Source organism: Accipiter gentilis, chromosome 25 (genome assembly GCF_929443795.1).
Source record: "Accipiter gentilis chromosome 25, bAccGen1.1, whole genome shotgun sequence".
In the NCBI taxonomy this organism is placed as follows: domain Eukaryota; kingdom Metazoa; phylum Chordata; class Aves; order Accipitriformes; family Accipitridae; genus Astur; species Astur gentilis.
The window spans coordinates 9,664,594-9,684,456 of record NC_064904.1 but is presented as its reverse complement, the minus strand read 5'-3'; the positions used below and the strand labels follow the sequence as shown (position 1 = coordinate 9,684,456).

General features: G+C 36.6%; 1 protein-coding gene across 12 annotated transcripts in view; it reads right to left on the bottom strand.

Annotated features, from left to right (window-relative positions):
- Nucleotides 1–310: 310 nt before the first annotated feature.
- Nucleotides 311–19,863, bottom strand: part of EML1 (EMAP like 1) — a 130,816-nt gene continuing 111,263 nt past the window's right edge. For all 12 annotated transcript variants that reach the window (XM_049828902.1, XM_049828897.1, XM_049828898.1 and 9 more), the window contains 11 exons: nt 19,468–19,567; nt 17,226–17,380; nt 15,922–16,047; nt 15,527–15,658; nt 11,326–11,393; nt 9,662–9,750; nt 9,042–9,139; nt 8,831–8,918; nt 8,549–8,644; nt 2,158–2,288; nt 311–1,880 (listed from right to left, as the gene is read on the bottom strand). In XM_049828902.1, coding sequence (XP_049684859.1) covers nt 1,755–1,880; nt 2,158–2,288; nt 8,549–8,644; nt 8,831–8,918; nt 9,042–9,139; nt 9,662–9,750; nt 11,326–11,393; nt 15,527–15,658; nt 15,922–16,047; nt 17,226–17,380; nt 19,468–19,567 — 1,209 coding nt within the window. In that variant the 3' untranslated portion in view covers nt 311–1,754. The remainder of the gene's footprint in view (nt 1,881–2,157; nt 2,289–8,548; nt 8,645–8,830; nt 8,919–9,041; nt 9,140–9,661; nt 9,751–11,325; nt 11,394–15,526; nt 15,659–15,921; nt 16,048–17,225; nt 17,381–19,467; nt 19,568–19,863) is intronic.

Here is a 19,863-nt window from a genome sequence, read left to right as displayed (position 1 = left end):
GAAATAAGTGATGTGTACTAGGAGCCAGAACCAAGGCAGTCTGTAGATGAAAGCATGTGGCGTGTCCTTCTTCCCTGCCGTGAAGCTGGAGTTTCACTCTCTAGGTGTGCATTAGGGATCACATTTCCAGGGTCATGCTCATGCATGAAATTATGTACCCCCAAATCAGTATTTTATTCCCAAATATTTTCAAGTGCAGCTGTAATCGAGAAATCACAAATGTGTGTCGTTAAGTAAAAGTCTGTCTCTTCTACAGGCATTTCACACTGAAACAAAGGTATTTTACTAAACAGGAAGAATACATTGAAAATTCACTTTAATACATGTTTATTGGTGTCCTGCACTTTCAGTGTAGGAGGTTGGAGATGTAATAAAAAAGTTTCAAAATTTATTGATTCCATTTCATTTAAATCACTCTAAACAACCAGTGCTTTAGAGTTCAGAGAATTAACGTTTACTGTCCATTACAAGCAAAATTTTAATATTACCTTTTTCAAGTCGGCTTAAAAGTCCTCTCCTTAAAATTCTTCGGATACATTCCTCAAAGTAAACAATACATTTCAATCTGTGTCACAATCAACATTGATAAGGCCTTCTTAACCATTTTATACCACCTCCACTATTACTTCATTGCAAAACACAATCTTATTTCATACTATAAATATCCATCCATGCACAAAACACAGGGGCCAGAAGTTACACATTAATATCTCATGTAGGCTTCCAAGACTTCCTTTACCCTCTGCAGGTTTATGGTACACTTAAAAAGATATCTTTAGACTTGGTCTACTTGGTCTTAAAATACAAATATACAATATCCATAAGCATAAAAAAGTAAAGCTAGATTGCCTTACCATTTGTTATGAACTGCTAAAATCTTATACATGTACAATATAGCATCATGCTGATTAATATACATATTAGTTAAATATATCAATCAATAATGGGGATGTGGCCAAGTTTTTTTTGTTTTGTTTTCAAAAAGAAATTGTTCATATACAAATAAAAAGATTTTTAATTTAAACTCATATGGAATACCTGAACCACATAGACATCTGTAAACCCTGCTGAGATACTCAGGTCGAACTGGGGCATAACCTGCTGATTCACTTGAACGGGAACACAACTCCTCACAGGTGATACCCAAGGCATGCTATTCCCAAGAGAATGCAAATTTACCAGCATTCACATTTTCAGGTCTAGAACACTAGTTTTTGCATCTTACATCTCGGTTTATACTTTTTGTACCTATTCATCATCCTCCATCAGAAACAATTCGGTACCTCGACACTGTCATAGATTTTTCTAAATAAGTAGATATACAGTACAAAGTGTAGATAGTGAAACAAGTAAGCACATATATACAGTCTTTGAAAGGCATTTTTGTGACCATTTTAGCAGTGTTTATAGAAAACATTTAAGATAGTCACATTCCGCTGATACCACTGTATTGCAAACTGTCAAGCCACATTTCTTATATTAAACTTGTACTGCATTGTATATCGTACAACAGAAGAGAAAACGATCATTCTTAAGGTGTGACACAATGAAAAAAAAAAAAAAAAAAAATCACTAGACTGAGTAAGGTAACCAGCACAGGGCTTAATTTTCCTGAGGTTTGTAAGAATTTTTTAAACAAAAATCACAGTGACCAGGCTAAACTGCAAACATACTGTTAAGTTTTAAATATACAGTTTATACATAAGTTCTGTGCATGGTCGACTCAACTGTGTATGTTCACACTGATGTTTCCTTTAAATGACTCGCCACTGCATAATACTTGTATCTTTTCCGCCTGTGGAGATGAGATGGGTGTCTTCACAGAGAAAATCTACATTAGTTACATGACTACTATGTCCACCGTACACATGGCTTGGAGCCTAGAAAACACCATATTAGTGAGAATATAAACTGTCATAAAAACATATTGTTATAAAATTCATGCAACAATGAAACTAAGGCATCACATCATTCTCTTAAAGTATTTTAACATTAAATTAAATTTTAAATGTAACTGTAGTCTGCATCAACTCTAAGTAAATCCCTTAGGCATATGCATATTCCTATTCTTCCTTTTTTTTTTTTTTTGTACACAAGAAAACAACATTTAAGGCATTTGTGCAAGTTACAAGAGTAAATGTATTTGAAATACCTTACCCTAAACTGTGAACATGGATATGAGAAGAGATGTACTTTGCCAAAATCATCCCCTGTTGATAGCAGTTTTCTCCCATGTGATCGACAGACAGCGTTGATATCTGTTCCATCTGAACCTTCAGGCCATACACCTGAAACACAGAGCAACTAATTAAAGGTTTTTATAATGGAAATAAAAGTGACAGCTTAAGTTTCTGTTAAAATATTAAGAAAGCATTACTTGTTTAAAGAAAAGAAAAAAGATAAAACTATAAAAATAACTGCAGCTGAGTCAGTATGTGTACTTCAGCACCAGCAAAAGACCCGATCGAATAGGAAATCAAGCACATAAACAAATACTTTATTTCCTCTAGTCAGCAAAGTGCTTTTTACTCTGAAAAAAAGAATCCTGCTGAAGTACAGTCACGTGTCTGAGCCTAAAAGAGTTTTCGTATGGTTATGTAGAAAAATAACAGTTACTGCTTTTATTTTCCCCTCTGCTTATGTATGAGCTAACATAGTTTCTTCATACTACTGTAGTCTAAAAAACTACCTATGTATGATTCAACATACTTTCTTCATATTACTAAAGTCTAAAACCTATGAAACAAGAGATTAGTTTAAAATGTTATTTAGTAATTAATAGATCCCTCAAAAAGAAACTGAACCTACTATAAATTTTTAAAATGCTTTTGTTTTACTAACTCTCCTCCTTCCTCACGTACTCTACTCGTTGCTTTTCTTGCACAAAGTGGTGTTCCAAAATGAAACTGTAGGTTCTTCAATGCAAGGACCAAATCTATGCACCTGTCCTGGTTTCGGCTGGGATAGAGTTAATTGTCTTCCTAGTAGCTGGTACAGTGTTGTGTCTTGGCTTCAGTATGAGAAGAATGTTGATAACACACTGATCTTTTCAGTTGTTGCTAAGTAGTGTTTATACCAAGTCAAGGATTTTCCAGCTTCTCATGCCCAGCCAGCAAGAAGGCTGGAGGGGCACAAGAAGTTGGGAGGGGACACAGCCAGGACAGCTGACCCAAACTGGCCAAAGGGGTATTCCATACCATGGGATGTCATGTCCAGTATATAAACTGGGAGGAGTTGGCCAGGGAAGCGGACTGCTGCTCAGGAACTAACTGGGCATCGGTTGGCAAGTGGTGAACGCAATTGCATTGTGCTTTGTATATTTCAATTCTTTTATTATTATTATTGTCATTTTATTATTATTATTATTATTATTTTCTTCCTTTTCTGTCCTACTAAACTGTCTTTATGCCAACTTTTTTTTCAGTTCTCTCCCCCATCCCACTGGGTGGTGGCAGGAGTGAGCGAGTGGCTGCGTGGTGCTTGGTTGCTGGTTGGGGTTAAACCGTGACAGCACCACTTTTTTAAAGCCTCTGAATACTTGCCTATAATAAATTGTAATTGTAATAAAATCCAACCACTTATGGAAATTTCAATTTTTTGTATGCAGTACTGTGAGGGTTTTGTTATGATTTTCATAATTCAGATTTTGACTAATCCCTACTCAACCTAAGTGATACCTAACTTTCAGACACCACAGACATAGTCAGTTATAACGTGTGTTCTGCCGTTATGATGTGGCAAAACCCCCGCCTCGTCTTGGCGTTACGATTTTCAATGGCTGTCCCTATGTCATACATTCTCTGCAGTGTCCCCCTGAAGTCCTACCACTTGAGTGCAGGCTCTTCCTTCGTTGTTCCTACAGGTCAGGATGAGAGAGCTGCTACTCCCCCTGCTTGCTCTCCCAACTCCTGGAAAGATGCCTATGCCTGCGGGGAGGGCAGGCACACTCCAGCTTCCCTTCTTTGGGCTACTGAGAACACCCAAGTGGGCATCTGCCCTGCACTGTGGAAACAGCTAGCCTTCGATCTTCATGTAATTCTTCCCAAATACAGTCTTTGCATCATTGCACGGCAATTCAAAAGCACTAAGAGGAAGCGATTCCGTGTCTTTATAAGGAAGTACAAATTGTTGTAAATAAAATGAAACACAAAGAACTGATTTGTGGACTGCCCCTAACTCTCCTGATGTGTGTGGAAACTCCTCTTAGCTAGATCAGTGACAGTAAAAAAGAGGCTTAAAGAAAAGGAAGGTGCAAAGAAGAAACACAGTAATTACTACTAGTGGAATTATGAACATGTAGAATGAAGAGACACAAAAAAGCTGTTTTAAATAACTGCTGTGACAAAAAGGAGGCTGTATGAACATCAAATGCTAGCTGAAAAGAGGCAGAGTCTTCTCAAGACATCACTATGACAAGCTGGAGATAACCCCTAAAGGAAACAGTTTAAGAAACAAGAGAGCCATTTTGAAACGGGTAAAGGATCATATCAGGGTTTTTCTTTGAGAACGTACTCTTTCAAAATTTACTCTAGTCCCTCACTGTCAGTTTTTCCGAATATGTAAACTGAATCCCCTTTGCTGAAAAATTTGTCCATTTTTTTTGCATCCTCTACAGACATGGAAAGAGACTGTTTCCTTTCTCTCATTTGAAGATTGATGTCATGCTTTTTTTCTCCCCCTCTAAAATTCATTCATTCATTACATCTCTTCTCCCAGAACAAGATTTAGATGGATAATTGTTCTTGCTAGTCAGCACAGTATCTGTTGGTCCAACATGCAAAACCCAGAAGCAGCTATTCCAGCTGTGACTGAAGCAGATACTGATAAATGGATGATTACTTCACATTTTGCATGGCATCCTTTTCATTATACATCCCACTAATGCATCTGCCTTTCTTACAACAGCATAACGCTGCTGAATCACGTTCAGTTTGCGTGCAAGAGTAATCTGATCTTTCTGTGCAGATCTGCTCTCTTTCCTGCTCTTCTCCATTCTGTATTTGTACAACTGGGTTCTGCTGTTCAAGTGTGTAACCTCTTATTTGTCTCCATTGAATTGCCTCCTTTTTTCATACCATTCCTCTATTTCTCAAGACAACTTGATAATCCTGCAGCTTCATGCCACCTACAAATTATACACACTGTTTTATCATCCATGCTATTAATAAATACATTCAAACAAACGTAATATTCAGCGTACAGTCTTCTAGTCAGTTTTGAACTCAACCAGTCTGAGCTCTACTTAGCTTGCAATGTTGTTAGGCTTTGCACAGAATCTTAAGATTTCTTCTGTTCCTGTCCTTCACCTCAAACACTGATTTTTCCAAAACTGGGCATGTGATATGTACCGATGCCTTTGTTATGTATACAGAGCATATGGCTCTTGCAAGAGCATACAGATCAGTAAGTGTTTTAAAGTCTTTAGTTCTTCATATTTACATGTGTTTGTATCACTAAAATATCCTCCCTTGAACACGCTTCTTTACATGCTGCTGATTTTCAGTTGAATCACCTCTAAACATTTCCAGGCTGGCTAATCTGTTCCCATGCTTGAAGACAGGTGTTCAACAGATCAATGTTCAATTTCCCCCCGCATTGGTTATGTTGATCTGCAAGTGCTATGCATACTATTTGTGATTGTTATGTGATTCTACCAGAGTCAGAAAATATCCCTAGTTTCAGTCAGCCAGTAGCTGCTGAAAAATCAATATAGTAGAAGCCCTATGGCCTTGATGATGTGATTGCTTCTTCTATGTCCAGTGGGGCAATCCCGGCGAGCATTTCAAGACTGTTCATACCGGCTGCTCTGAGGCCTCAAAGTACTGAAAAGTAGAGTGACTTCCAACATTACCAGACTGGTTTCCAATTTATAATTTATGAGCTTCTTCAATGTATTATTCTAGCCACTAACTTTGTACTTTATCCTCTAAAGGTAAACATATGATTCTGCAGATACTTCATTCATTCTTCTCCATTTGTCCAGAACTTTTCCTGTTATCTGTGAAGTCCTGAAAATAAGCACTAAGGGTCTCAAGATTATGCTAGCCAGTTGTTTTTACAGATACAACAAGGTTCATTACACTCAGATATTTTGAAGATATCTGACTTCTAACTACTTTCCAATGTACTCCTTCTCTACTGAAAGCAGAGGTCTTATCCTTTCATTACTGGTACTAACTGGGTTAGCCATCAGATTGTAGTAAGTCTTCTAATAAAGACACATTAAAAAAGAAAAAAAAAGTGTCAGGTTTTTTAACACTTTCAGCCTTAGCGGTGTCATCTCTCCTCTCTGCATAGCAGACCAATATTGCTGTTGGCCCTTCCATTATTTCTGTACTTGTCACAAGTATGCATTTATGTTTAGGCTTTGTTTATGTGTCTCCTTGGTCCTCTGACAGCTTCTACTTTCTACATTCTTATTCCTTGTAGGAGAGGTCAACAACAGTTTAATCAAATTTGTGTCTTGCTCCCACTCCTATCTGTCCTCTGGGCTGGCAGAGTTTGTGCGCTTCATACTATCGAAGGAACTACCAGATCTCACCTTTTCTCCAGGTTCAGATCTTCCCTAACAGGGCTTTGGATTTTCACAGTTTGCCTCCCTGAAGTCCATTATTTTTATTTCATTGCTCTTTTTCCTTCCTATACTAAGGACCACACCTCCCTAATTCCACAGTCATTCCTACACAAGATGCATTCACATTCCAGCAAATTCTTTCCAACTCCCCAGAATCAAATCTGGAAGAAACTCCCCTCTAGGTGCTTATCTATTTCCTGTATCAGAAGAATTTTGAGAATTTGATGGTTAGCCACTGTACTACAATTCCTTTCCCAAGAGACACTGGAATAGTTAAAATCTCACATCCTCAGCAATCCCTGTGATTTGACTGATTCTGCTAGCTATTAAAAAAATTCCATTAATTTGATCTTTCTGGAAGAATGGGCAACAGCATAACCCTGCTACCATTAATATCTTTTTTGCATCTATAATTATTAAGCATTATCTTTGTAACTTCCCAGTCTGAACCTAACTGTAGAGCTATGAATCCTCAGCATATATGGCACCATGTTCTGTCCTTGTGCATTGCATATCCTTTCTAAGTTACAATCTTTTACTTTCAAATTCCATTCGATGAACATCCTCACAATCTCTATGACATTACTAAATTGGTAATTGTGATAATTATTAAAACTAGCAGCTACTTTTATTTGTTCCTCATCCTTGTTGCTTTACCTTACAATAAGTCAGTTCAGCATGGAGGACTGTAAGTATAAAAACATATACGCAGTTTCCACAAATTCCCCATTAGCCCAGCAGATCATTTTGTTCCACAGTCTGGCTCCAAAAGCTGGTCTGTTGCAAGGCGGGGGAAAAAACCCTCTCAGGTGTGACACTCCTTTCCTATGACTCTCTATGCACCAAAAACAGCCCCATATTCTAATAGCATGATGTTTTGCATGAATCCAAATTATAACATCAGGAATACTCACTTAAAGTATTTAGTATCTCAGAATATCTAAACCTGTGATGCTAAATGCAAAGACTTTGCAGCTCTGTAACTGTGTGTCAGGTATACTCAAACCCCAGGAATATGTCAATAGTTCTATAAGGGCCTTCATCCCTCATACGAGAAACACAGTACGTCAACATGCAGCCAGTCTTCCAGGATTTCCTCCTTTTACTAAATCTGCATGTTGTAGTGATACCCAAGCACTTCTTGTCAGTTAATTATACAAAATTTGAATGTGTCTTCCCAGCATATTGCTACTGCCATCCCATCTTTAGGCTCTAACAACATGTCCTTTCTGGCTGCCTTCAAACACATCACTGCATCTATTCCACTTGAAACATGGGTGAAAATCTTCCTTGCTTATTGCTTATACTAAACCAGACTCTTCTCTGAACTTCTACCATGGCTTCCTGTTTTACCGTGAGGACTCAAGAAATTTGAAGCTTCCCATACTCAGCTTTTATAACGATCTGTCTCGTGCTGCATGCACTGTGGAATGAGTACAAAGCTTCAGAGTACACTGGGGAAAGCAGCTCCTTCAAAACTGGCAGAAGTCCCACGAAAACAAACTATCCTGATTTTGTTGCATTTTTCTTCTTTCTTCTTGCATTCCTTTCACCTAATTTAACTGCAATATATTGTATCAAAATACATTATAAGTACTTAATGACAGAGACTGTCACCCATTTTGTGTTTGCACAGTAACTAGTGCAAAAGAAACTGGTCCTGGTAAGGGGATTTGGCCCAGTAGCAGCTAAAAATGATGAGAAGCAGCTCTAGTGTGACAGAAAGGGCAGTATGTGATTTCTTCCTTGTCTCCCGCTTATGTTGTAATTTGATTTTTGTACTTGAAGCAAGAATATTAAATCGGAGTCTTTCTGGATTGAAATAAGAGGACAGATTGTAATAAAAATGGCATAACAGAAGTGCTGTATTTTTCCCTGAAATATGAATAGTCATGTTTCATAAGAAAAAGTTGGCAATCCAAGTGTTTGTTAATAACAAGAATGGTAAGAACTTGTCAGAGTAACGATGCTTACCAAACACGTGGAATCCCAAAGTACAGGTGTAAGTGGCCCATTCTATATCTCTAGTTGTTTCAACACTCACAACTTGTTTACAGGCAGAGGGGATCCCTACAAAAGAAAAAGAACAACCACATATTAACATTTTTAATTCTCAAATTGTATAATTTTTTTATTGCACCAGATGAATTAAAACATATGGTTTATCTTGGCAGTTATATGGTCTCATTTAAATTTTAAATCTGTATTAGACTGCCTGAACTTTGCACAAAAGGACTAAATATAATTCTTACTCACAGTATAAGATTTCATAGTCTCCCGAATTAGACACAAGATACTGTGAATTAACAGACCAATCCAGATGAGTAATGAAGCTGGAATGACCCTACAAAGAGAAAAATATTGTATTAACTGCACTAACAGTATCTCTCTGTGTCAGTATTAATACAATGCTACAAAACATACTTAAGTTGTTAATATTGAACCAGGAGGAAAGAAGGTTACTTACCGAACATTTGCCAATTCTAGTGTACTTTCTTCCATTTTCACTTACGCCATATATATAAATACAGTTGTCATGGGAACCTATTGCCAAGAAGTTTCCATCTATAAACACAAAAATGAACTATAATTATTCCTGTAAGAAAGAACTTAGGCTAATTTTGAAAAGTTAGTGTGTCACAGACAAGAGGAACTGTTCTTAAAGGCCTTGATACAGACAAATGAAAAAATAAAATTCTGCTTTTTCTTTTTCAGTTGCATATTGATGCATGTTTCAGGATTACAAAACAGCAAGTTTACTATTACTGTAAAAAACACATGACACTTCTGGAAGCAGCTACAGTCCATTTAGGGCTAACCTGACTGCAACAACCTGCACAGTTAAGTCATATTTGTTTTTTTCTTCCCAGTGAAACCATATTGAACATGTGGGAGAGGGAGGAGGAAAGGGAGGGAAAAGAAAACTAGAGCTGAAGACACCACCCATTCAGTGTTGCCCATGTTTCATGGCATTTTTATTTTCAACTTCAGTATGGCAAGTGGGGAGTTATTTTAAAACAAACCAACCCCAAATTTAATAGAAAAATTCAATGCTTTTTTTAAACCAGTAAATAAACACTCTCAAACCTGGTGAGTAACGCATTACAGACAGCTGTTCGTTTCCATCTGTGTGTACAGTGACCAAGTCTTTTGTTTCTGTGTCAAACACAAACCACCTGTTGTAAATACAGAAAGAGGCCAATAAATCGTTCCATAAGGAATTTAAATCTACTGTAATCTTGACCAACTTTTCTTCTGTCAAAATAGCATAAGTTTTACACCAAGAAAAGAAAAACAGCAACTGCTACTTGGTTTGGTTTATTTTTACTTTAACACAAGGATAGTTTCTTTCCCATGTTTTTTAACCAGAAAAATGGTCAGACATTGACCCTGATATCAATCTTCAGATTTTAGTCATTTTACTATGTGTCATGCATTAAAATAAAGTAAGCATTACATACAATGGCCTTTCTCCTTTAATGACCCTCCTCTATGCTATGCTGATGTTTAAACTGATGCCCACATTAAACCCCAGAGCAAAGGAAATCACAAGCAAGAATCAGGACCATTCTCTTTTGATAGAAGGATTAGCTTTATTTATTCATTTATTTTAAAGTTAATTAATTTATTAATTTTTAATTAATTAATTTTAATGAACCAAAATTTTATTTGTGGGAATGTGTAGAGAGGACAAAGATAAAATTTGCATTTCAATACTTGCATCAAATTCTTAAAGACAAAGTAGATTCCTCTCAAAGCTTCTCCTTTTGATTTACTTTATTTAGTAAATAAAGTAAATTTTGTAAGTAAAGTAAATCCTTTATTTATTTAGGATTGATATGCAATCCCAAATAATCTTGGCTCATAACCTGTGAGCATCCTATATGTTCTCAGTTAAGTGGAACTGTTTTCAATATTACCAGCAAAGTCTGCCCTCAAGTGACATTAAAGGAGAGGACGAAGTTACAGTGAAGGTACTCCTTCCTCCTATGACAGACAACCAAGGTTAAACCCAGGGTCTGCCGTTGACTCACTGTGTGACCAAAGGCTCAATCTGCCCTGTAAAAAGGAGATACTGTCTTTCACCTCTGTTTTGCCTGTCTTGATTATGCCTTTTCAGGCAGAACAAGTCTCTTAATATGCTTTCTTACACTATGTCTAGCACAGTGGAATACCTGCCACATTTTTGTTAAGACCTCTGGTTGTCACTGCATTAGAGATAATAAACCACTTGCTAAATTTTCCAATGAGCAACTTTTTTCTATGTGATTTCCTCTATGCTGCCCTACAGGCCTCAGAGAAGATCTCTGTGCACATCTGCAAAGTTAATTCATTATCTGAGACTCCTCTTAGCCTCTCCTTTGCCACAATGGACACAAGGATTTAACATTTAAGTCACTGGTACGGTGACAGCACCTCCCACGCAAGGTCTCACTGCTAACCTAGGCTTCCTGCCCTGTCCAAATCCATCTCCTGGCACTGATCTTAGACTGCCGCTCTCCCAGGGCAGAAACCATCTCTTCGTTCTGTCTTCATGCAACACTTGGCAAACATGGGGTACTGGTCCAAGACTGGGGTTTCTAGGCACTAAGGCAATACAAACAAATTTCACTCTGAAATTCCATAGAAATCGATAGGGGATGAATATACGTCATGCATACATCTGCAAAACAAGAACATGAACTTGGACACGAGCTGGAAAAATCATGTAGCGTTTGTTGGTGCCCAAGCTGTAGCTCTGCGCATCTTACCTGCCGGTCAGCGTCCCTACTGCCACAACAGGTGCTGAAGGATGAAAACCTGAAGACTGTGCAGGATCCTAAAATGTTTCAGAAGGAAGCACACTTTTTTACCAGTCCAAGTGATCACAAAAACACTGTTCAACTATCTGTCTCAGGAACAGAGTAAGTCTCTCTTGTAGATTTTGGGGGGTTTTGGGTTTGTTTTTTTAAATACAAACTTGAGGGGAAAAAAAAAATTAACTGATTGAAATATTACCCAATAGATTTTTTCCCTCTATATAAGGCCACTGTTTTCTTTTCTTCACTATCTAAAAATAACTTGGCAAGTGATTTCATAACATAACATTGGCAAAGGCAGCTTCTCAACAAATCACAAACAAGTAAGAGATAAAAATAACTTATTAAATTAGAGCTGACCTAAGAATTAAGTATCAAAGCTGCAGTTTACCTACTGTCTAAAGGACAAGCAAGTACCTTCTTCAACAAAGGTAGGTATCACTTTGCATGGAGGGTTAAAGCCTAACTTCTGTGCATACCACCACCTTTTTCAGCACCTGCCTGTTGCAGCTTAGTGGGAGATTAAGGGCGTAAACTGGGTTTCTTATTTTGATATGCAATTTTAAAACATTTTACTTTGTATGGTATATTATTATGGAGACAGGTAGAATTGCAGTGTTCTTCTTGCAATTTAAACATATGCCTAAAAAACAAGGTAAGCATTTTCTTTCTAATACTTGTTCAGTTACAAAGAATGAGCTCCAGAACTTTTCGGGTTATAGCAGAAAGTCCCAAAATAAATAGCTTATTTTTTCTGATACCTGCCAAAAATAATTTAGAAATGTAAGCAAAAAAAAAAAATTCCAGTAACATATCACACAGAAAAACTTATGGCCTTGATTTTCTATTTTCTAAAATAGTATCACATTGTAGCCATTTTAGTAAACCTGTTCACATTTTTTGCAAGTTGTAATTACTAGCCCTAGAGGCTAGGTGTAAGGGATACTCTCATTAATTTTAAACTAGTGACTAATTTCAAAGACATTACTAACTCTAAAGAAACTTCAGAGAATTGTTGAGACCAGGATTTCTATACACGTTCTAAACCACTACAGTAGTCCAGAGAGGAAAATTTGCTATTTTTTTTAAAGTATAATTTCATAGTAAGTTCTAAAATATTCTCTTGAATAAACCAGAGGTTCAAACTGTGAATTTAATGAGCAGTAACTTGTACTCATAACTACATTAAAAAACTTTTACATAGATCTCTATGACAAAAATAGTTTAACATGAAATGATTTATTTACTCTAGATAATCAGTCACTGATTCATGAAACAATCTCAGACATTTCAAGTCATTAATAAGGAGATTATTGTCAAGCTTGATAATAGAAATCTTATCTTAATTAAGTTATGTACTTGGGAGTGGAAAAGAAATAAACCTACATGTAGTTTAATAGTCCTACTGCTGTTGCCATCAACCTTTTCAAAAGCATCAAGGTAAATAAAGCAGTTTCTTAAAAGTTTCAATAACAACACTTTCTTAGAGAGTGCCTTATATTTGCAAAACCACAGCTAAATATTAATTGAAGCTCACTGTAAGTCAATCAGCTGAACTCCAGGTCTGTTTTTCAGAGGACAAGGATAAAACAGTGGAAATGATGTCCTTTTTTGAGTTGATGACTACTTAAGTAACTTTATTACTGAGATAGCACCTTATCTGATTAATAGATTTGTTCCTGTTCCCCATATTGTATTTATCTCCACTAATGATGTTTCACTATCAACTTGGACTTCTAAATGCTCTTTTCTTTAGACTGCAAAGGAGCCAAGGGCCAAATTATGCACTTCTCTCCATCACTACAGGCCCTCCTCCTGTAATGAGAAATATATCAGAAGTACTAACTTCTTATTCTCCCAGCTTTTTTGAAAGTGTATGCAAGTATACAAAAACATACACCTTTACAGTGAGCAGAGTAAAGGATCACATCAGTACCTGCAACTGAATTACACGATGATTTTTTTCCAACAAAAAAGAAATTTATTAAGAAAGCATAAAAAATGGTACCCATAATTTTACTTTCCACTTCGGGATATTTATAAATAAGACTTGCACAAAACCAGTCATGCAACATTTCTAAATAATCAAACTAAATCTCCACAGAAAGACTACGATAAAGGCCTATGTTAAAGTTTCCAGTCGTCTCACTGTTTGTCACTCTGAATTGCATGTGAAGGAGTTGCTGCAATCAAATGTGTTCATATTCCATACAGTACAATATAGTACACCGCTACTGCTGTATTTCAAAACAAAAAAAGGCACCAGGTCGATCTTTGGTTTTGAGAGTCTACCAAGACAGATCCTGGAAAATCTGGTTTATAACTGCTCACTGATTTTTAAAAATACGTTTTGTCACTGAAGTTCATAGCCCAAGTGCGCTGGTATTTATTTTAGCTTGCATTTGGCATCTTGGTAACAGTTCAAGAGTTTTGCAAGCACGTTAAGATTTTGGTGCATCTCAAGATAGACCATTCCCCTAAGGCCCAGCTACAGTGGGGAGAGAGCTTATTTTTAAAACCAAATCAGATTAACATATCTTAAAGCCTAAAATGTTCAAGAGGTAGGAAAAATGCAATTATCTGCCTGCCTCTCAGGCCAAAGTCTCAGTATTATTGATTTCCATTTTTTTACATTAAAAAAACTACTTTTGTTTTCCTTTCTTTTAAGTCCTTATACTACAGGCCAATCTGTCTTTATAGCCCAGGCACTGAACTGTGAACATATGGCTCCATCTCTGGGGCAGTAACTAGTGATTTGGTCTCTCCAGTCAATTTAGAAGCTCCCCATGTCAACAAAAATATGGATCTTAGAACGTGTGACCTTGGTTAGACAGAATAAATTCCAATTTCCACATTCACCAAGCAAGCCTGATTTAACAAGTGCATACAACTGGAGCAGGATACTATGAGACAGTTTGGCAAACACTATTCTGTTAAGTCTGCATCAACCTGATGCCACAGCATATACTTATTGCAGATGCATTGTATTCACTAAGTGTTACCACTACTAGCTTTAACTTAAAGTGTTATGTAGGCCTGAAAATGAACAATCTTTTCATGAAAAGAAGTTGCATAATTAAGATTTTTCAAAACTTCATGTAAACTAATAAAGGATTATTTACTATATCACACGGAAAGCACTTCTGTCAGCAACTTGAGGGTCATCTATAAGTTACTGGCTACAATTTGATCTGCAAACCTGTGTATTGGGATACATATCTACACCAGGTACTGTTTTCTTTTTCCTGAAGTAATTTTTGAACTTTTCCACTGTACAGAGGGCAGATAAGAAAGACTAACAAGTAACTTGTTCATTGTGATCAGTACATGTATCTCAAAAAAAGCATACTCTCACACCTATTAAAAAAACACGTAGAGAGAAGACTGAAAAAAAAAAAGTGATAGTAGCATCTCAAAATAGAGATATAAAAGCAAGACCACTGTCTCTAGGAGATAAGCCAATGTCTTTTTATGGGTAAAAATTTAGAAAAGTGATCAAGTGTCAAAAAATGTATGCTAAAAAATCAGTTCCTAGTGATACAGGTAGCAATCAAGACCACATGTTACCACAAAGCTATTAGGAGTCTGCAGATACACAACTGAATGCTTAAACACAGTATAAAACTGAAACTCCACTCAGTATTCCTTCAGTACCTAAACACCAAGTTTCATACCAGAGATATGAAGTGAAATCCAAAAACCACATTTGTTTATTTGTGAACAGGATGTATAAAAATACTAATAAATTATAAAAAATAAATTAAGAAGGCCAAAAATGTCACCAAAAAAATCTTTTTCCTTCTGAATTCTATCATGCTCAGGATGGTAGTAATCCTCATCACAACTACTTCTAAATGATAAACATTTCCTAGCTTTATATTTGTGGTTCTCTTCCTATTAAAAAAATAAAAACATCAGCAGCACTGTACACTTCTATATGATACAGCATATAGGTCCATATAACTGGGTTAAGGATTTAAAATTCTTGTTTTTAAGAATTTTACATCCATTTTCAGAAAGACAAATTTTATGATTCTAATTTTTTTCCTCAAGTTAATACTTTAAGATATTTTTAATCAATAATCTCATGAAAAAATCAAATTACTTGAGAAATTCTGTAAGATGAGTGGAGTTGTGTTTAATAAATTTATACCTCTATAATCTTGTTCCAGATAGGACGATGTGTGGTAGCATCCCAGAGGGTAATGTGTTTGTCGTGTCCACAAGTGAAGAACTGAGGTTTAGAGGAATGGACTGCAAGACCCCAAAGCTCATCAGTGTGACCCTACACAAGCAGAAACATTTCTTGACAAGAAGGACAGTACCATCAAAACTAAACATGTTTGAACAGGATTAAAATGACCAAACTATATATTAAAGCATTACAAAAATATATTGGCTTAGATAGATGCATATTTATAATGTTATTTACTGCCAAAAGTACTGTAATAATAAATCAAATAGATGCATATTTCTGAAACTTAACTTTAAGCAATACCTTTACTACTATTACACACTTAGAAATGTTCTGGTAAGGCAACAGCTTACCTGGGTAATTGGGAAAAAATCTCCTGATAGCGTGCCCTGTAGGACAAAGTTTCTAGTGGTTCCTATTAATACAACGTCCCCTTTTCCCTCTGCTACTGTTCTTATTGGACCAAACTGCTCTGGAATCTGTGGTCATAACAGACAAAGAGATAAGTCAGACAATTTTTCAAGCATTGCTATTTTTAAAGACATATGGCATAGCAAATGCATTTTAATAAGTGTTGCACAGAGAGAAGAAATGAAATGGATGAATATATATGTCTGACTTTGAAAAGTTTATAACAACTTGGATCAGCTCAGTAACTGTCTTTATAACACTACAAGAAAAGACATCCTTATCTGCAGAATACTCTGTACAGATAAACCAAGTATTTCAACAAACAGAAAAAGTTCCGTCATGCTGTGCTAACTTGATCATATTTTAACTGCAGCTATGGTATCAGACTAAGCATTTCTACTCAGAGATAGTGTCAAGCTTTATAGTACTTTCTTGCAAGGAATGTTTCTTTAATTGCAGCCTAGGTTCTGAAAGAGTCAGTGCAAATCTCCAATATAAAGTTCAAGGGAAGATGTGAAATTTAAAACAACAAGGAATACCACTATATGAACAAATAAGAGAAAAAGGAGGACACCATGGTTAGAAACAGCATAAGCTTGTACCTTGTGCTGTGTTAAAAACTGAATTACCAGGACAGGCGTGCCATTCCAGTTCCATATATATTTGCAACATTTAATAATATATAGTAGAGTTGAAACCCTTCCTCAGAGTTTTGAATGCTCTCTTACATTCAGTAAGTAAACAGTCATGTAGTTCTGTCCAAACAAATTCTGCTTTAATCTTTCAAGTTCCTACATAGCAACTGAATTCATTTTCAGAATTGCTTTTTTAAATAAAGAACACTAACCAAGAAATTCATGAAAAATGTAAGTACTAAAAACCCCCAGAAGCCCTCACATCATTCTGAAAAAGAGGAAAGTACAGAAACTTTTTAATATTGTAATACTCCGAAGTGAAAAATTATCTCACATTATTAATTGCAAAGAAAGGAAGAAATGATATGAAAAAGTATGAATACAAGATTTGTTTTCCAGTTACCATAGATCTTAAAAAGGAAATGCTATGTTAATGAATAGGCTATCATAGGAATGACCTGATGACTCAAATGATACTGCATTTTACCATTGATTTGCTTTCCCACAAAATACACATCCATAAGAAAAAAATTGATTTAAAAAGCTCTGTTCAGAAGAGAGCTAAAATTTCATTTTGAGTAGCAGAGTAATTTCAAGGTAGGTGATATCACCTCAGTTTTGTGAAGTTTTTGGTAGTTTCCATTCCAAGATATCAGCTTTCGGTCTTTTCCTCCTCCTGATACTAATGTGCCATCTCGCAGCATACACAGCGCAAAAATTCCACCCTCATGTGCCCCTTGAACTGCGTGGCTTATTCTGTTGGTACCTGGACAGAAGGAGAAAAGACATTACTACTGAAATACTCAACTTAATAGCTCCTTTTTCCCCAGTTTTTTTCTCCATTTCTCTACTACCTGCCAAGGATTATACCTAAACAATGGTAATGGGCGGCATGGAGTGTTGCACCAAAATGCACAGACTCACAGAAGAGACTGAATTAGTACATCTTAAGAACATATTTCCCCATCTCAAAAATGACAAGTATACCTACTCGCTCAGCCTAGTTCAAACACAAAGTAAAATAAGTTCATTTAAACTTTCATGGGGTTTTAAGCTAAACCGTTTGACATTACATTTGACCTGCAGTAGCACTACGCACCTTATCAACAAAGAAACCACAACGCAGTCGCTTGTTATCCTTCAAGGATATTCCACAGCCTCCAGACACCAAACTTGCACCAAAACCCAAGTAAGCTAGAGGTCTTTGTATGTCTGGCAGAAGGTGCTGAATCACCCTCCCAAAGAGCCTGTACTTCTTTACTGATTAATTTGGCTTGTTCAAGTACCTTCTTAGGCGCCACACACCTTCAAATCTAGCTACATTAGTTTAAGTATCTCTAGTTTGATGAACTGTTACTATTATGAAGTATAAAGAAATGATTACTAGTAATTCTATGACTGAAATGTGGATCAAAGCTTGGCTAACTTCATGTTTAGCTCAAGCAAGGGGCTGATGCAAGTTAGGAAGAAACAACTGCTTTTTCCTTTATAATTGTCCTTTTGCTAAGGGTACTCTGACCTGGTGGAAGGAGCCCTGGCTTCAACATAGAGCTCTGAGTCAAAAGTAGTGAAGACATATAGAAAAACAAGAACAACATTTTTGTCCAACCCAAAAGAACTGGCAGAGGTGAGGAGATCTTGCTGCACACAAAGAATTCCCTTTCATTCTGGGAGAAAGTGCAGAAGAGGCTGCTTACAGTCAAGGCAGAAATTAGTCTACCGGCATGAAGGCGAATGGGCTCCTGAGCAGTGCACTGACCCTACCATGCCAGCAGCTGCCACTGCCTCCCTTGTCTGTTGGCAGTCCAAAATAACAACCAAGGACGGGGAGGAGATGGGACTCTGCAATTTCTAAACTCCATTTGGAAGGAAAAGTGTTCAAGTGCCTTGCTTTAAACTATCATAGGAAAAATAAAAGGGAAATAAAAGAGGAAGTGAGTTACAAGCACCATCTCCACTCCTTTCTTCAACAGTAGCGTATTGGTCAAAATCACAAGGAGATAACTGCCTGATAGTACTTGGATGAAAAAAAGTCTACAAAAAATAGCTCAGTAAGGCTCAGCTGTGTAACTGATTCACCATGTTGCTTCCCAGGTCTTATATCCTTTGGAGTATCTTGGGAGAAGGCACTGAGTAAATAAGAAGCAGCTGTCATCTATATCCCTTCTTCCTTTACTAATAAGGCCTCCTTTAGGGGATTGTCCTTATTCCTATGCATGGCATCTCACGCACTAAGTAAACGTTTAGGATGTTGCTGCTGTTTGCCTTCCGGCAGGCATTGCCTTCTGCTGCCTTAAAAAAAAAAAAAAAGTCTTTTCCTACTAGAAAATGTTTTTTAAGAAGTTTGTCCTATCCATCTGTTCTTTTGAAATAAAGCTGAGGAATTCAATTAGATCTGCATATATTTTAGCTTTGCTTCCTAGGAAAATAAATAAAGCTATTTGTTGTCTTTTTAAAAGTGTATGTCAATAGGCATAATTTTTGCAAACATTACAGAGTGACAGTACAGGAGACCCGAGATCATGAATTACATTAACAGTGTTTCTTACTATCACACAATGATTAAGGAAAAGAACTTTTCCTGCCTTTTCTTACGTCAGTAAAAGCCATACATGCTGGCATAGCTGTATGATTCAACATTTGACCATAGGGAACACATTCTATAGAATTTTGTGCTCTAGCAGCATGTCCTTTAGGTGCTCATAGAGGAGAATCCAGACATAATCTGCTGGATTGGTCTTGGGAAAGAACTCAAGATAAAAAAAATCTTTTATTCTTAAAGTGAGGCTACACTCATATAAAAATTCAGTCTTTTATATTAAAATTTCACTATTAACTTCAATCTTGTCTTACCTTTCCCCCAAACCAAAATGTTTCCGCTTGAGTCTCCTGTAATAGTATCACCATTTTCAGAAAAGGTCACACACAGGACAAACTTTGGCTTCTCTTGTTTCTGTATGGTTATGAAAAATATACACTCACAGCAACACACAACCCATTCATTTTAACTGTCTGCATTTGAGTAAATTAGTTTAGTCTTGTACAGCTCTATTATTACTTAAATTTCCACACAGGTGTTAAACATGTTCCTACAGTCTAAACAGTTAATCTGTGCAAGGGCAAAAGATGTATCAGCTGACGTTGGTGGCCCAATCCTGCACCCTTTAATTACAAGTTGTGGACAGAGCGAGTGAGAACGCCTGCCAACTTTTAACACAAGACCAGCAATGCTCTGAGATAAACCAAATC